The sequence below is a fragment of the Python bivittatus genome, unplaced genomic scaffold (genome assembly GCF_059951505.1).
Source record: "Python bivittatus isolate LINGU-HERP-01145 unplaced genomic scaffold, Pbiv_v1 ctg000690_np1212, whole genome shotgun sequence".
Lineage (NCBI taxonomy): Eukaryota > Metazoa > Chordata > Lepidosauria > Squamata > Pythonidae > Python > Python bivittatus.
The window spans coordinates 17292945-17310102 of NW_028277096.1; the positions used below are offsets into that span (position 1 = coordinate 17292945).

Below are 17158 nucleotides of genomic sequence, written 5' to 3' on the forward strand. Positions count from 1 at the left end.
GTGTTGCTAGGGGCAAGTTGGAATTTGGAATTCTGTCTGTTAACAAGATCCAACTGCCAGTGAAGAGGGTCCAGAAGCTGGCAGGTGAATGAGAAAAAGTGGGTGGATGGCAGCCTAGGGATAGAACTGCTCTTTGGCATAAGGGGGATCGCAGGTTCATCAATTCTCAGTTTTTTGTGAAAGACTTTCCCAAACCCAGTGTTTTCAAATGCTTTGTGTTGACTCTGGACCACACAACGGATGAGGCATTGCTCCAGAGGCAAACAGTCACAGATGACCTGGACACTCATGTAGTGGCCTGTTTGAAAGAGGAAGCTAATACAGCGAAGCGTTTTTATTTTCTCCTTTGGTAAATGAATAAAATGTGGGCAATTCATGGATGGTACATACAGCAACTTGTCCCCACCTCATCTTGTATCTTTTCTACCCTCCTGATAGCTATGGTGAGTAAGAAACAAAACAAGACATGGAAAACTCCTATTTTGCACAGTCTTCCTACTGCATTTCTGTTTTAGAAGCTTTGTTAACCTTCTCAACTCTGTTGGCATAACTGACCAAGAGTTTTGTTTCACACCCAGATGGTCCCACTGAGTTGATTTTTGGGTGGATTAACTCTTGTATGATACTGTAATCTTCTTTGACCCAGTTAATTGTTCTTTCAGTCTCTGGTTGAAGGGAAGGCCATGTGTATCTTACCAGAGGTCTGCATCTGCTTGCCAAAACTCATAGGAAATTTGGTTGAGGGCCACCTGTGGGGCCACAGGTTGACCACTCTGTTGAAAGGCCAAAAATTAAAGTTGCACGCATTGCCTTTGTTTATAAAATTAAAATAATTGCTATCCCTATTACTATCTCTTCCTTCCCCTGCCCTTAGTTGGACTCCCTCCACATTTTCATCTCTAGTAAAATCCAAAGGTGTAACGTGTGGATGGTTGCAGCTTGTAGCATTGCTTGGAAGTAAAATCACAGATGAGTGTTGGCGGCTGAAGGAAGTTGGGGAGATCTACCTCAGGTTATCATGATGAAAAGGACAGCTGAGGCCACAAATAATTTCTGTTCTTTCATGGAGGGGAACAGGTATAGCCACGCATTTTGAGCTGTCTTTTCAAAACAACATGGAATGCCATGGTGGGACTTAATTTTGTGCTTTATTTTGAATCAAAGAACTGCTTTCTGAAACAATTCCCTCCCTTCGAATGCCTGTCCAAGCATTAATAGGTTGTTTCTGTGCACTTCCTTGTCATTACCAATATTTCTTTGACCAAAGCTACTGAAGCAAAGGGTTCTTCTTCTTCTTCTTCTTCTTCTTCTTCTTCTTCTTCTTCTTCTTCTTCTTCTTCTTCTTCTTCTTCTTCTTCTTCTTCTTCTTCTTCTTCTTCTTCTTCTTCTTCTTCTTCTCCTCCTCCTCCTCCTCCTCCTCCTCCTCCTCCTCCTCCTCCTCCTCCTCCTCCTCCTCCTCTTCCTCTTCTTTTACTTTCCCTCATAAAAGAATGGCTTGTCTTCCCCTACTGCTTTTTTCCCCCCCTTGAGATGCTGCATATCAAATTGATCATTGGAAAAAAAAAGGGTCTTTTTAAAATTTAGAATAATTGCCTCCTCTATTTCCCCTTGGTTTCTGTGTGCGCCTGGGTACGTAGGGGTGTGTGCACGTGTGTGTGTATGTGCGCGTGCCCACACTTTGGTAGAACATCAAATGTTTGGCTCGGTATTATATCAAAGCTTGGTATGGAAAAGGTCTCTGACAGGCCTGCAAATGCTTTAGTTGCAAGGCTGCTTCAGCCAGCTCTTATTTGTAAATGACAATTTTCTACAGCAAAATATATGCTTAGACTTCAGTTGTAGAGCCATGGATTGCAGCCAGGAGAGGAATAATTGAATTTTAATGCTGCTCGGTTTTAAGGTGATTTTATTTAAAAAGGAGCGAATTAAGTCACTGAAAGATGGTTAGGAAGGGAGTTTGGTGGGGCAGGGGAAGGAGCCGGCATCGCAGCCAACTTTTAATAGCGTTTGAAATTGGATGGTGTTTAATTTGTTCCATGCTCAGTCTGGGGTTCTTGGTGGGTGAGGCTACTGATTGTAGTCCAAGTGCAGTGCAGATCTTAAAAGTTTTTGTGTGGGTTTTTTTTTTGGCTTTTTGCTTTTAATGTGCCTGCATCCAGGCATATGATTCTTCTCTGGCTGCAAAGAGATACCTACCAGCGTTCCCTAACTCAGTATTTCTTTCTAGAATAAGAAGAAAAGTAGTAGTGTTTGAGTGATCAGACGATTTGGGGGCTTAAGGCTTTCAGGGCTGTGGATTTTGGCTGTCCAGGAGCTTTTCCCATCAGTCACATGTGTGTAAAGGCTGACTCTGATCCTTCTTTTGTACATGCCCTGTGACCACTAGCTCTGAGCAATTTTCTATGAGAAATTGATTCAGGTCTTCATGCATGTCAAGGCCCCAGAACTGAAGATGTCCAAGAGTCCTGTTGATCTACAGGATCAGTTGGGGACAACTGAAGGAATGAAAGAATGAATGAATGAATACAGGTAGTCCTCATTTAGCGACTGATTCGTTGAGGGACCATTCACAGTTACAACGGTGATGAAAAAGTAACTTTGAGACTAGTCCTTGTATTTATGACCTTAGCAGGTCTGTAAAGCAAAGGAAAGCTGAAGTAAAATCGTAAAATTGTGATGTTTCACTTAGCAACCACTTTGCTTAATGACCAAGTTGCTGGTCCCAATTGTGGTTGCTAAACGAGAACTGTGTGTGTGTGTGTGTATACACATACATACATTCATACATTCAAATCACCATGCAACCACACACACGAAAAAAAAGTTTGGATTTATCTTGGCTGGCACCCAACTTGTAGGACAAGCATGGACCAGTTTAAGCTGTATGTGGTTTTCTGTGTTGCTTTTGTTCTTGCCTATAAATTTTTTTGGGGGGGGGATTCTTTTATCCTGCCTTTATTATTTTTATAAATAACTCAAAGCGGCGAACATGCCTAATACTGCTTCCTTCTCCTATTTTCCCCACAACAACAGCCTTGCGAGGTGGGTTGGGCTGAGAGAGAGGGACTGGCCCAAAGTCACCCAGCCGGCTCTCATGCCTGAGGCAGGGCTAGAACTCCCCGTCTCCTGCTTTCTGGCCTCGTACCTTAGACCAAACTGGCTAAACAAACCTAACCAATGTGGGCCAGGCAGGAGTCCTCTAGATACATAATCTTCAACAGGAAAGGTAGATGCATTTTGATTCAGAGGACCAAAGTCGGATGGTGGCTACAGCTGCCATTTTGATACCACCCTTGTCAGGGGGCGGTGGTGGAGTTGCAATTTCTTCTCCTTTCAAAAACTGTTAAGGGTCTGGGTTTCACCTGGATCTGCCAGGAACTTACTACTTCCTTCTAATAAACGATTTTCTTCTGTCAGCTTGGTTATGTCAGCAGCTTTCTGATAAATGTATTTCAGTTTTCCTTAGTTTTGTTTTGGTTTCCTTCCTTTTTGCTCTACAGTAAAATATCGATAAAGGGATCTGAGTATGTGTAGAGAAAAAAAAAATGGAGTTCAGCTGAAGATGTTCCTTAATGTTCCTTAATTCCTCTTTACTTTGCCTACTCTTGAAAAACATATGGTGATGTTATGTTTCTGGGCTCACACGACATTGCTTGGCTGGCGTGTGATTCCATGTGATCTCTGAATCTACAGTTTGATTGAATTATGATCCAGTGTGTTTTGTGAACCCAGGCAATCTGGGTTAGTTGATTAAACCATGGTTCAATTAAACAAAGATTAGCATATTGTGAGAGCGCAGTCATTGTATTTTGGAAGAACTAATACATTGTGTATCATGCAATTTTGGAAGGTGGTTGAGGTGAAATCAGCTTGGATTGCAGTGGAAAAGGGTTGACAGTGCTGACGTAGAAATGGGGTCCTTGTTGTGGGTATGAACATGGGTCTCCATAGGTAGGGGGGTGGGTGTATTTATTTGTCTGTGCGTGGACAAGCACTAGTGTCAAGCTGCATGCCATATACGAAACCTAGAATTTGTAGGTGCTTAACCCTGCATTCAGAAACCTCATATGCGTGTGACTCACCAGAATGAAGCCATATAGAGACAGAATTCAAAACCTATATACGTATATGTCTGCTTTGTAGGGTTCAAATTCTATGCCTTTTCATTCTACTTTTTGAATCAATGGGAATTTGGTGTACAATATTCTTCACAACCTGAGATTGCGAGGGTCTCCTCAGCGTTGACCAGTACGGTTTGGGAACTGTTGGTTTCTACCTCACCAGCTTCATTCCTTATACCTGGGGGGCAAAAAACAAGGGGTTTGGAGCTGGTAGATCCAAATCAGTTCTGACAGGATTCCTTTATAGGGAAACCCCATAGGCAAAACATTTATAGTAGCAGAGTCTTACGCATACATACTGAGAATTTGTTTCCACTGGTGTGCGATGGGTCTTATTTTCTGCTCTTGGAACAGCTTGTGTATTCTTCATCTTTTGATCCACCCTTCAGCTGGAAATAGGATTGCACCTTTAGTGGTTTAATCATCTTGTTTTTACTGTATGAAATCTATAAAACTTGGCATTAGAATACCTGCCTGGAGGACAACACACTTTTTAAAGGTGATGCATATCCATTTTTATGGCATAACTGTCACCATTTTGGAAAAGACAATCACTTTTGTATGAGAATGAAGGCAGAAGGCCTCTGCTGAGATGGTTCATGTTATCTGCAGTCCTTAATGGATACTTGTATTAAACATTAATATAGTTCTAAATCATTGCCTGGTTTAATCAAGCATGGATTTTGTTGTTCTTGTTGTTGTTTTAGTTTATTGAAGAATTTTTAATTGATTGGTTGCTGATCTACCCTGTTCCAATTCAGAACTACCGTAGTTTGGAATCTTGGCTGTCTTAAAATTTCTTACGTTATCTTTTTGGAAATAGTCTCACAGGAGCAATTCACAATTTGTTTGTCAGTTAATTATGAGATACTTTCCTCTTTCAAATGCACACGTGTGGTGCCCAATTGCAGTTTGCCTCAAAGAGGAAAGAAATAAATCTTATAAGATGTAAAAAGTAAGGCATCATTCCTCCGTTTCTTCCCCTCCCTGAGTCCATTGCAAATGAAGCAGGTGGGTTAACATATGTCTGTTTTGTGGGAATTGTAAATTTCTGGAGACTTAATGCACAGTTGATTGAAACTGATTGTGTTGAAAAATTGCCTGTGTACGCACTCCACGTTTGATAGGGGAAAGAAACATTTTGAACTTCGATACCAGACCTGAGCCATGGCTGAAATGGTATCAGGAAGCAATGTTTGGATCTGGAAGGCTGATCCAGGAAAGATTCCTGGATCAGCCTTCCAGGCAACTCCCTATCTAAATAGGAATCCTTTCTAGGCTTTCCAATTGAAGTGAACCACTGGCCATTCTATGTGGGAGGAGTCGATTCTGTAGCTACCCAAAGGCATTTCTGGTGGTTGTCTCAGCATCTTCTAGAATTTGGCACTGAATTCCAGAGCATACCAAGCATAGAGTGCTTCAAAGTGCTGCTGTGGGTGTACATATTCTAAAAAGTCTGATCAAGGGAGTGATGTTGCAATTTTAGTTCAGGTTACTTGCCTAATATTATGGTAAAAGTCAAACACATGGGTGCTGAATGTGGCAGTAGTTTCAAGAAGAACAGAATGAAATCATAGGATTGATTCCTTTCTCCTACATTTTAGAAGCTGCCCACTTCCTTGGACTTAGGGCGGTTGACAGTAGACACAGTACATACATTCAAAAGAAACGCAAGTTAATGTAAAAGAAAAACAGAAAAGACCCAACTAGTCACTAACCCTACTGAGAGTTAACGGCAGTCTTCAGACTAGTTGTTTCATTCTGTGGATCAGATCCGCATGATGCCTATGCAACTACTGAGGCTGCCCTTTCAACCACCAACATTTCCTGAGAAACTCTCCAGTGGCAGCCACTGCACCTTGGGATCATCTTGGGATCTCTGCTAATTGCAGCCATAGTGATGCTGGAACTCTCTCCTCCACCACTGCTTCTCATCTGCTGCCTCTGCTACCTCTCTTTGTCATTAGGTCAGCTTGTCCACTAGGCTCTTCTTCTCCAGATCTTCCATCTTGTACTTCCAGCTGGCTTATTCATCCTGGTCCATGTCCCACTCTTCTTCCCTCACGTCACCTAACTTTCCAACCCTCTTCCCCATACACTTACCACACAACACATAAGTTGTTCTTCCCCAGCTGCCTAACACCTCATCTCTTCAACTAAAAATAAAATAAATTCATCTCACCCCATAGTTACACTAAGAGTGTGCAACTGTGGGCACTTCTTAAAAAAATAAAAAGGATAACAACTGCTTAGCTTCCGCGCAAACCTCTACATGCTTGTGAGTCAAAGACGTGGGTTAATTCTGATCTTTTTCAATTATGCCGGTTGGGGATCATGGGATTAAAGTCCAGTATTTTGCAGGGCACCAGGATGGAGCTGATTGCATTACGAATTAAATTTCTTCTTGAAGGCTTAAAACTGCATAATAATAGGGGTTATCCACCATGCAGACCTAATTTTAGCAACCGGGTGGAGCCAAGGAGTTCCTTTTGGCCTGAGGTTCTTCTAGGAGTGTGTTCTGTATTATTTTCAACTCTGGATGAATTTTGATCTGTTGAATTTCCAAGAGGACTCAGTTTAAGCTATTCAGCCAGTTTTACTTCTGAAGTTTGCCAAGTTCTCTTATTTATTGAACTGAGTTTGCCTGTTCAGTTCCCAGCCCTTCTTCTTGCGCATCACTTTCAGCTTTCACTTACCTGCAGCTGAAGTGTTCAGAAATTGAAGTGAAGTCTTAGTAGGAGTGGAGTCTTTTTGCAGATTAAACACATTGAGTTGTGGGGTCTCTAGAATGCTACCTGCATTCACAAGCAAATAAAATACTAGCGTACCTTCTGTACACCAGCCATAGGGTAGAAGAGGCTCCCCAAGGCCAGGCAAAATCAGTTGTAGTGCACCATCCAAGGCTTCCAAGGGCATGGAGGGCCCTTCCTGTCCTTCACTGCATTTGGTGGCCCTGCTCACTTGAAGATGGAAAGTTCTTTGGCAGGGTATTGTGTGTTCAAGCTAAAATCTTCTAGCAATGCTGTTTCCAGTCAAAGAATAATGTTTTCTTTGTCAGCTTCTCCTCCTGCACGCCTCATACCTCCCACTCTGAACTGCCTAAGCCACATATGAGACATTCTCACTAAAATTACTTTTTAATTGATCCTCAGAGAGTAAAGGAGCACTCCTTCATGCAGCGCAAGTCACAACACATTTGCTGCTGTGACCAAAAGGCACTCCAGGTTGCTTTCAACACCTTTTAAGGTTTTACTACAAACCTTGAGTGATTTGGGCCAGCCATTGTTCTTTCTACTCAGCCCTATTGTTCTGCCCTTCCCTCCTCTCAGGAATTCTTTGAAAACCAAAAGGGTTTGTGTGTGTGTGCGTGTGCGCTGTCATAGGTTTTAATCTGCCTCTATGCCGAGCAATATTTCAAAAATGTCTAAAATAGCGTCCCTCAGATCCTTCTACACCTGTCAGACCACACCATCCATAACCCTAGCTACTATGGCCAGATGATGGAGGCTGTGGTAGAGCACATGTGGACTTCCTTAGGCTGGGGAGATGTAATGGTGTGCGGGAATGACCTTTGGAGACAGGAAGAAGAGCCACAGACAAGGCAATGGTCAGATAAGAGGCAGCATGGCTGGCTGGGGATTCTGGGAATTGAAGTCCACATACCTTAAAGTTGCAAAGGTTGAGGAACACTGCCTTAAGGTTCTCCCTCCCTCCCTCCCTTAGCCATTCTTCAGAACCTTTTTTTTTAACCTCCATTTTTCATCTGTTTTTATTGCCTGTGGTGTCATGAACTTCATCATCCAAAAAGACTTTTCATTGAAAGAGCTCCACAAAGTAATTTTTTTTGCCTCAGGTTAATGCACCATCTCCATTTTATAAATATTATTAGTCACTTGCAAACCCTTTCACAAGAGGAAACTGTCTTCTTTATATTCTTTCTGAGGATATCGTTCTGAGGCCTGCAAAAAATATGTATCGGCCTCTCAGGTCCCACTTGGAGGCTGTACCCCAGGGCTATTCTGCTCTGGCTCAAATTTACCCAGTACTTTCAGTATTGTGACCATGTTAGATGGTGATGAGAAAATGAAATGAGAATTAGGATGTGACTCGTTACTTCCTTTATCCTTTTCCTTTTGGGCCTGGTCAAAATATGCAGGAGAATTGGTGGCAGTGCTGGTGGAAGTATCATTTTCATTGGTCCCTCAGGTTAACAACTGCCACAACAAAAGCAATCTTCCAAGTGGAAAACGAACGGGGAAGCGTTGGCAGCCTTTTGCTTGTCATGCTAGTTTTCTGCTTGAGGGGCTTCCCACTTTGACCTTCTTGGAATAACATTCCATTTTTCTCCTTGCAGTCTGAAAGCGCATATTATAACTTAGTCCCATAAACTAGTTGCATTCAGCTACAACTCCCGTAGAGCTTGAGGCTCTCTGTAGTGGACTTCATCTGGAGAGCAAAAGTTATGGGAGGTGGTTGCTGTGCATTCATGTTGTCCCCATTCTGCACGGTGTTGACCAGCCCTTTGCCAAAGACGCAATAGCTGATATATCTGATATGGATTGGAGACTGGGGTGCAGATCGCTATTTAACCAAGAAATTTGCAAGCCAGATTCAAATGCACTTCATTAGCATAAGATGATGATGGGGTACCAACATGGCATAAGATTGCCTGAAGTGTGTGGTTTAATTAAGTCCTGGGCTTCTGTTGGTGCCAGCAAGTGTAACAAAGAATTGTCTTAATCCATCTGGGGCGATACAAGTGGTACATTCCCATATGTTTCCTGTATTTAGAGTTGCATAGCTGGGATGGGTGGGACAATTTCTGAAGCCTTCCCCCTACCTTTGAGTTAAGAACATGATTGGGTTATGTTTGGGGTGTGCCTGGGGGTCTTTCCAACCTGATCCTACCCAGATAGTTTTGCTGGGAGCTGATGGAGAAACAGTGATGAATTTATAATCCAGTTCTCCTTAAAATGGGCTTCTTAAACCACAGGATTGGATCTAAGAGGATCTAAGCGCTTTAAATTCATTTTGTTTAACTCAGCTCCAAGTATCTGAAGTCTAAATATACTACTTTACACATACCATCCTAAGCATTTTGGTGGAGGGCCGGAATAACAAGGAAGGAAGGAAGTCCCTGAAGGAAGCCAGCGTGGGAGATCTAGTTTGAAGTTGTAGTGGTCAGGCTGCAAGACATGCTTAACTGTTGACTGCAGCTTTGTTTTGGTTTTGTATGAGGTGGGTGGAGGTGGGAGGCATATAAGGAAGCTGCTTCAGAGTGAAAACATGTATTAAAAGAAAACAGCCAGCGGGCACCAGGGTTGGAATGCCTAAATCTTATCATCAAAGACTGTTAGCCAAATAGCAGCATCTCTCTGAGTTGAATTGAATGTCCTGTATATTCCTTTTCAGCAGAGAGATTGTGGTTAACCGGATTAAGCATCGCATTGGAAAAATATATCCATGGCAGACCTTGTTTTTGAACAATCTGGAGTAATATTCTTTCCCCTCTTTTCTAACTTCTTACAGATGGTCACAAGAACAAAGAAAATATTTGTAGGTGGATTATCAGCTAATACAGTAGTGGAAGACGTAAAGCAGTACTTTGAACAGTTTGGCAAGGTAAGTTCTGACGGGGTCAACGCAAAACCCCTTTCTTTGCCATGCCTTTTTAGAATCTTGTGGACCCCCCTCCCCTCACAGCTTGCTCTCTCCCAGAATTACATTTGTATATCTCTTTGTGTGTATCTGTGTGTCAGATTTGTATCTGGTTAAGCCTTACGATGCGTCCACGTTAAGCATAGCAATGTGATCATTTCCCCTAATTTAAGATTCTTATGGCAGTGTTCTTAGTGGTAAAGTGGATATGTAGACAGGCACACTCTACGTGAACCTAGTGCTTTGCTTGCCTATCCCTCAGTCCCACCCCCTCACCTATTACCTTGTACACAACTCTGAACACCATGTGGCCTTCTACAAATACCAAAGTTCTCCACATGTTGACCTTTCTGGCTTTGATCAGTGTGAAGTTGGTGGCCAGATACATCACTCGCATGGATGGTGGTTGTAAATTACTTTTGTGGTACGGCTTGGTTTTTGTATCATTATCTTAGAAATTGAATTTCCTTTTGTAGTGTTTCTTTCAGGAGATAGACATTATACGGTATGTCAGACAGACAGACATGCCTGCGTATCTCCTAGCCTCCTATTGTTTCACTAGCTCCATTGGAGAAGCTGTTCCTCAGAGAAATCTAATATTTCTTCTTTTCTGGTGATGTTATCCAACAAACCTCAGGCTCAACCGATAAGTCTGCATAGGCTATGCTGCGACCTTTTTTCTTCTTTTATTTTTAGTCTTGCCAGCTGCTGATAAAACCATATAACAGTATCTTGATGCCATGTCCCCTTTGAACCGTTCTAACAAAACACAAAGCAATAAGAGGCCAGTCCTTGGGCATATGTCCAGCTTTTGTCCATTTGGGTTGGAGTGGCTCCACGTGTTTGTCAGAGGTGATGGATTTTCAAGCCTGCTGTGCCGAAGATCTGCTATGCCAAAGATCCTCTGTGCCAGTCTGACAGAAGAATAATTGCATTTTGATTATGACTACGTGCCATCAAGTTGGTGACCACATAAATAGCTTTTCTCTAGATCAATGTTTCTCAACCTTAGCAACTTTAAGGTGTGTGGACTTCAACTCCCAGAATTCCCCAGCCAGCTGGCTGAGGAATTCTGGGAGTTGAAGTCCACACATTTTAAAGTGGCCAAGTTTGAAAAACACTGCTCTGGATGATCTGTCTCCAATCTGGCCCTTCAGATCTTCCAATGATGCACTCATCGTTTCTGTAACTCAGTCCATCCACCTTGCTGCTGGTCCTACTCCTCTTTCCATCTTTGCCAGCACGATAGAGTTCTGAAGAGAAATTGTATTTTACGTTCCATTGTGATCTTGGCATGGCTCACGTTAAGTGCACTACGGCTTGTGCTAGAGATTGCTGAAATATTTTGCTCCACGTTATTGGAATGGTAAGGTGGTATCATTTTGGATGGATTGTATTGGATCACCTTTGATTTCAGTGGGCCTGCGTCAAAGGCAGGGAGCATCATCATCATCATTACTAAGGGCCACCTCATTCTAGGAATATTGAATTATGGGTTTCATCAGTCCTCCCGGAGATGTTCTAGTCTGCCCTTGTGCCTTGGTCATCCATCTCTGTGGGATTTTACAAGAGAAGCTCCCACATTTTGACGTAGTCTCTGAAAGCCTTGTTTTGAGTCCACCTTCTCTTTTGTGGTGAGGAAACTTCTTAATAGTTATTGTGTTGGATTGATAGTTGTTTTGCAAACCATTCATTGTATTTTATTTTTTTCAGTGATAATCTCCGATTCCAACAGGGTGATGTTTACAGCCTGCTGAGCCCTTTATTAAAGGATTGTGGCAGAGTTTGAATGTTTCTTCCTTAGTTATTGTCAAATCTGCCAAACTCCTCCGTCTAGTTTTGAAGTTAATAACAGTTTTGCTGCATGCATGTTTCTGTGTTTCTCACATGCACCCTTGAGGAATCAGTTTTGTTTTGCCATCTGGTGGTTTCATGCTGAGTCTGAAAAACAGTCAACCAGACTGAGATCATCCAGGCAATAAAGATGGTTTGGTGCCTCTTTGATTTTTCTCTTTCTTCCTCAATCTTCGAAAGGCCCTTTTTCTTGAAAATCATATATTTCTTTTTATGGATACCCTAAAACCAAATATACCCCAAACTAATAGGCTCTTTTTCATCTCAAATTTCCATGCAGTTCTCTAATACGAATGAAGGCTGCCATCCAGGTGCTCCAATCTTAGTCTATAAATTCCTGATTCTCAGATGATTTAGCCTGCAGTACGCTACGCACACTTGGGAGTAAATCCCACTGATATTAACGTGGCTTTCTTCTGTGTAGACATGTATATGACTGATTTTAGATAGGCCTACGAATGGAAATATTAATCCCAGGGAAATTTCGTCTTTAGATGATGCACGCTTGTATTGTAGTAACATTACTCGAGAAGAGACATTCCCTCCCCTGTGAAAGAGAAATTCTAAGATGATTTTTGCCACCTGCAGTTTTTATAGGCAGAGCGGTTAAACTGACAGAAATATCTCCCCTCGTTGACTGGCTATTTTTTTCACACGATCATAGAGAAATGTATTTAAGATAACATTAATTGCATCCTATTAAAAGGAGGGCCATTAAAATACACGTGCATGGGCACACTCATCATCGCTGGATGTGAACCTAAAAAAAGACGCACCTGCTTGTTTTCTGGAGTTTTCCTGGGGTTTCAGTCCATAGCTCAGTTAAGCACAAGAAACTCCAGTTTTGCTGGATTATTATCCTCTCAGTTCAGGGCTCTTAAGCAATTCTCCCTTCACAAATAGGGACATTCGTTTTCACTTCTGTAGGGGTGTGTGTGTGTGTGTGTGTGTGTGTAGAGGTCCTTTTGCAGCGAATTTGGGAATCCCCAAGGGTACTTTTACAAATTTCCCCTTATGGAATATAATGGACTATGTGCATGTAGGTAACATATGGCTCTCTTTCAATAAATGGATGGCTGCATCCCACACTTCTTTATAGGCGCTGCTTGCTTTTCCCAAACTCCAGTGAAAGTAACTCAGAACTGAGTTTCTGGAGACGTGCAATTTATACTTTATATGATGAGTGGTGTAATTAGACGAGAAGGCTTCTGCTTAGTCACTGGTTTATCCTAATCCGGCTTTGGCTTTTCCCAACAACAAAGTGAGCTTATTTTGTTAAGCTGAAACAACTCTGCTCCCTTTGTTCCTGCCTTTTTATTGTCTCATTCCTTTCATTCTGTTTCCCTGCCAAAAGTTTTGTTTCATTAGGCTTACGAGTCATTTCCAATTCAGTGGGTTGCTACAATGGGGCCTTTATGTACCCCGGCTGCCTTGTTTCCCGTGTCTTTCTGCGTTTGTGTCAAGATAAGAATGTTAACTGCAGTACTTGTTTTTACTTTTTCATATTAAAATTATGTTGGTCAGCTGATTTTGAACAGCAAGGTATTTTACTGGAAAATTTAGAAATGCCATTTAGGACATAGAGAGGTTAAGCCCTTGTGCATTGTGAAGTTAGCTGGGTTCCAGGTTTGTTTTGTTATTGTTGATGATGATTTATTTTGTTCCAGTCATGCAGAATTTTCTGAGATGGAGGTAAGGTTGGCTTTAGCAGCAGTAGACTTCTCGATTATGAGGCCTACCATATTTCCACTATATGGAAGCTATACCATGTGTGGCTGGATTTTCTGGAACTTGGAGATTTTTTTAGACAATGGTAATGGGGACATCATGCACCATACTGCATATTAGTAATATGATGGCTAGAGCATGCAAAAGACTCTAAGCATTTGCATCTCAAAGACTTCCAATATTCTCATAGTAAGAAGCCAGACAAGGTCATGTTAAGTTGGATATATGTCTGCTCTGATTAAAAATAATCAAACACTTGCAAATGTCTGGCAATTTTTGTATTTTAGTGGATTTAGTGGAAGGATTGAGAGGTCTGTCTGACCGTAAGTGAGAGATTTAAAGTATATTAGATTCTCAATTTTTAGATGTAATTTGGTGTACAATTAAATACATGATAACACTGAGCGTGCAGATGCTCTTTCAGCTTAATCAACAGTGGCTCAATTTATACCTATTTCTATTTCTGTATTGGTATCTCAAATTTCTTTCATCTGCCCTTGGTTACACATGGTAGATAAGCTGAATTATACTGGAAAAGGCTTCATACCATGCCCACCATATTAATACAGTTGCCTGTTGTCCTGGACCACATGAGATCAACTTGGTTTCTAGAGTATAATTACATCTGGGCAAATAAAGTTGGGTATACTGTTTTTTCAAGGGAGACACCTCCTCCCTTTTCTCTTGACAAATGTGAAAAGTAGACAGATAAGCATCGTAAGTAGTAGTAGATAAGCAGAGCAATGATTTGTCTCTCTGTGCATACAATCCAAAGGTGATCTATTTATGGGGGCTGTGCAGGTTTACTTTGGATAGTGTGTGTACAACATAACGTCTGAATTGCTGTATTTGTTATTGGGGGTTTTAGTATTAACCCGGAAGGCTCTAAGCCAGTGTTTCTCAACCGTAGCAACTTGAAGATGTGTGGACTTCAACTCCCAGAATTCTCCAGCCAGCATGGAATTCTGGGAGTTGAAGTCCACGCTTCTTAACGTTGCTAAGGTTGAGAAACACTGCTCTAAGCAAAGAAGACAGACTCCTTGCTTTTTCCCATGGAAATCTGCTTAACTACTGCAAATAATAGCAGATGCCTCCTGATGGTGTCAGGGTCTATGGATGTTCATTTGACCTCGGTGAAGAAGAGGGCCTTTTCTGTGGTGGGCCTCCCTCCAGAATAATTTCCCCCTAGAGTTAAATCAAGTGCCAATCTGGCAGCACCGGTGAGGGGAGCAGTCAGAAAACCAAGATAATGGTTGCAACTTTGTGGCGAAACCCCTTTGAATGGGCATGTACAAAGCATCAGGACGTTGATCATACCATTGCAATAGCCATATTGCCTTTTTTGACCCCCATTCACTGACACCATTGTGCCACTCTTATTTTCATTCGCACACATCAGTTTGGCATTTCACATCACATTATTGTACTGCTCCACTACTCGTGTGTTTTAATCTTTTATTGTTTGGAAGGTTATTATATTTTATATTGCAGGGGGTCCATTTTAATCCCACACAACATCCGGAGAGGTTTTGCATATCGGTAGCATATAAACGTTCTTGTTTGAAGAAAAAGTCTAGAGCACTTTCCCATAGAAGTAAAGAATTACTTTTCTCTCAGAGCTTCCTTTCCCACCAACCTGCTCTTCTCCAGCGTATGGAACCATCCTTTAATAGCCATGCTGATGGGATAATGGGACTTGTAGATAAATGGTTCAGTTTTTTGAAGACTGGTAAATCATCCCTAGGACCTAAATAGATAAGGGCAGAACCGGGATAAATTTTTTTGTGTGTTGTTAGGATGAGCGAACATTGCCTGGGATTTATGTTACAAGCATAGTAGAGTGAAGGCTGTGCATTCTGTAGGTGTCAGAGAAAATAAGCATGTACTCTATTTTTTAATTGCTTTAATATAACAAAAAGAGAGTCAGAGGAAACAGGAAAGAAAAGAATCTCCCTCCAAAAAGAGGAAATCACAAAAACATATATTTAGGAAATAATTCCACTTAATTTTTAAGCACATCCCTAAGCCTTGATTACATGAAGGAATGTTGATCAGTCTTTTAATACATTGATAGAAAACCAATTCATAAGAGAGAAAACAAACACACATCGGTTGATCTGGTATTGTGAATATTGAAAAGTAATCTTTTTGCTGCCCCCGTGCTTGATAAACTCATAATTCTTCATGTAGTGATACATTTCAAATTTTGGGTATATAATTCAAAAGTACGTTCACATCTTTAAACCGTACTGATCTGTGCAACATCACATTAACAAACTTACAGATATTAACCACAACTTCCCACATCATGGGAAAGCTCATCGTCTTATGAACCAGCGCCCCTTTTACTGCTTTTACCCTCCTAAGATAATGGGGTTTATTTATTTATTACAAATACTTTCATGCTTCTTCATTCATCTGACTCTTAAACAGCTTACAAGCAACAGCACATAAATATATAGCAATATAGAAATCAAAGTTGTCAATAAATGTAGCTAGCAATTGTAATATAATATAATCATAAAACCAAGGCAACATTTATCATTAAAAAAATGAAGGTTCACTCCATACTTGGTTAACCCTCCCCACATCCCAAAGGGCATGTTGAAAAAGCCAAGTTTTTAAAGTCTTCTTGAATATTAAACGTGAGAGTGTGGTTCTTACATCTGGTGGGAGGGCGATCCAGAGGAGGGGACTCTTTCTCTAAAACAGCAGCTCCCAAAAACATGATAGTAATCATTTTAAAACCCATAGAAACATTTAAGTGACTTTGTCAGTATCAAGGGCTGCAGTTTCTTGTCAATATAGCTCTATAAAGGACCTCTGGATTGATTGAATTATCTATCTGCCTTTCTCTCTGTTTCAAACCCTTTTAAAACATTCCTTGGGATGTCCGGTAAAAATGAAAAAAAAAAAGAATCTTTTGTTAGACTTAAGTCAACAAGAAATACTCCATATTTTTTAAGGCTTGTAGCCATTGATTTGTTAGTATGGAACATTCCAGGTCTTTATTCTAGAGTTCTTGCAGAGAAGTATTGTCACTCTAGTGATACTCTTTCATATACTGTAAAGTTAGAATTGAAATATATTTTACATTATTCTGGTAATAATTGTCTAGCTTCAGGTGCTGCTAATGCATCTGGACCAAGTTGTGAAAACAAGAGAGGTTTTCATTGAATCTGTTGTATCGTCATTTTTAAATTTTAGGCAATTCATATTCTTCCTACTATAACTCACATGGTTGAAAAACGTAACTGGCAATAAGTTGATCTAAAGGATTAATACCTGTACTTGCCCATAAATTGCAATTCAGTTAATCAGTGATTGTTGTTTTTATCATGTGAATAAAGGTCAACATTATGCTTCTGTCCCAGCATCTTCCAAATGCTCCTTGCAGCTTTTAATGCAGGAAGTAAAATAGAGCTATGGTTAGAAATGGAGCCAGGCCTGGCCATGATGTCAGAGGGGTCACATAATAACTTTCTGACTATGTCCATAGTGGGTTTTTTTCCCATTATTATTATGTGATCATTTGTATTCCCTGGAGGAATTGAAGTCACAATATATGTCCAATAGTAAAGCTGAAAGTCAGGCAATTTAATTCCCCATCTTCATATTATAGCCATAATTTAGCTAAAGAAAATCTAGGGGTTTGTCTTTCCATAAAAAAAATATCAATCTGCTTTAAATGAAGCTATTAGCATAGGAATACCTCTAAACAGAGGTATTAGTCTTGAAGTAATATTTGTTTTACATTTACTTTTCCTCGGAAACTGAGTAGGCTTTTTAGCCACCTA

The 17158-nt window shown here is 40.9% G+C and overlaps 1 protein-coding gene across 10 annotated transcripts in view; it reads left to right on the forward strand.

Annotated features, from left to right (window-relative positions):
• The window catches only part of MSI2 (musashi RNA binding protein 2), a 509931-nt gene that overhangs the window by 138421 nt on the left and 354352 nt on the right, over window positions 1-17158 (forward strand). For all 10 annotated transcript variants that reach the window (XM_088152520.1, XM_088152522.1, XM_088152519.1 and 7 more), the window contains exon 6: window positions 9651-9743. In XM_088152520.1, the coding sequence (XP_088008646.1) occupies window positions 9651-9743 (93 nt within the window). The remainder of the gene's footprint in view (window positions 1-9650; window positions 9744-17158) is intronic.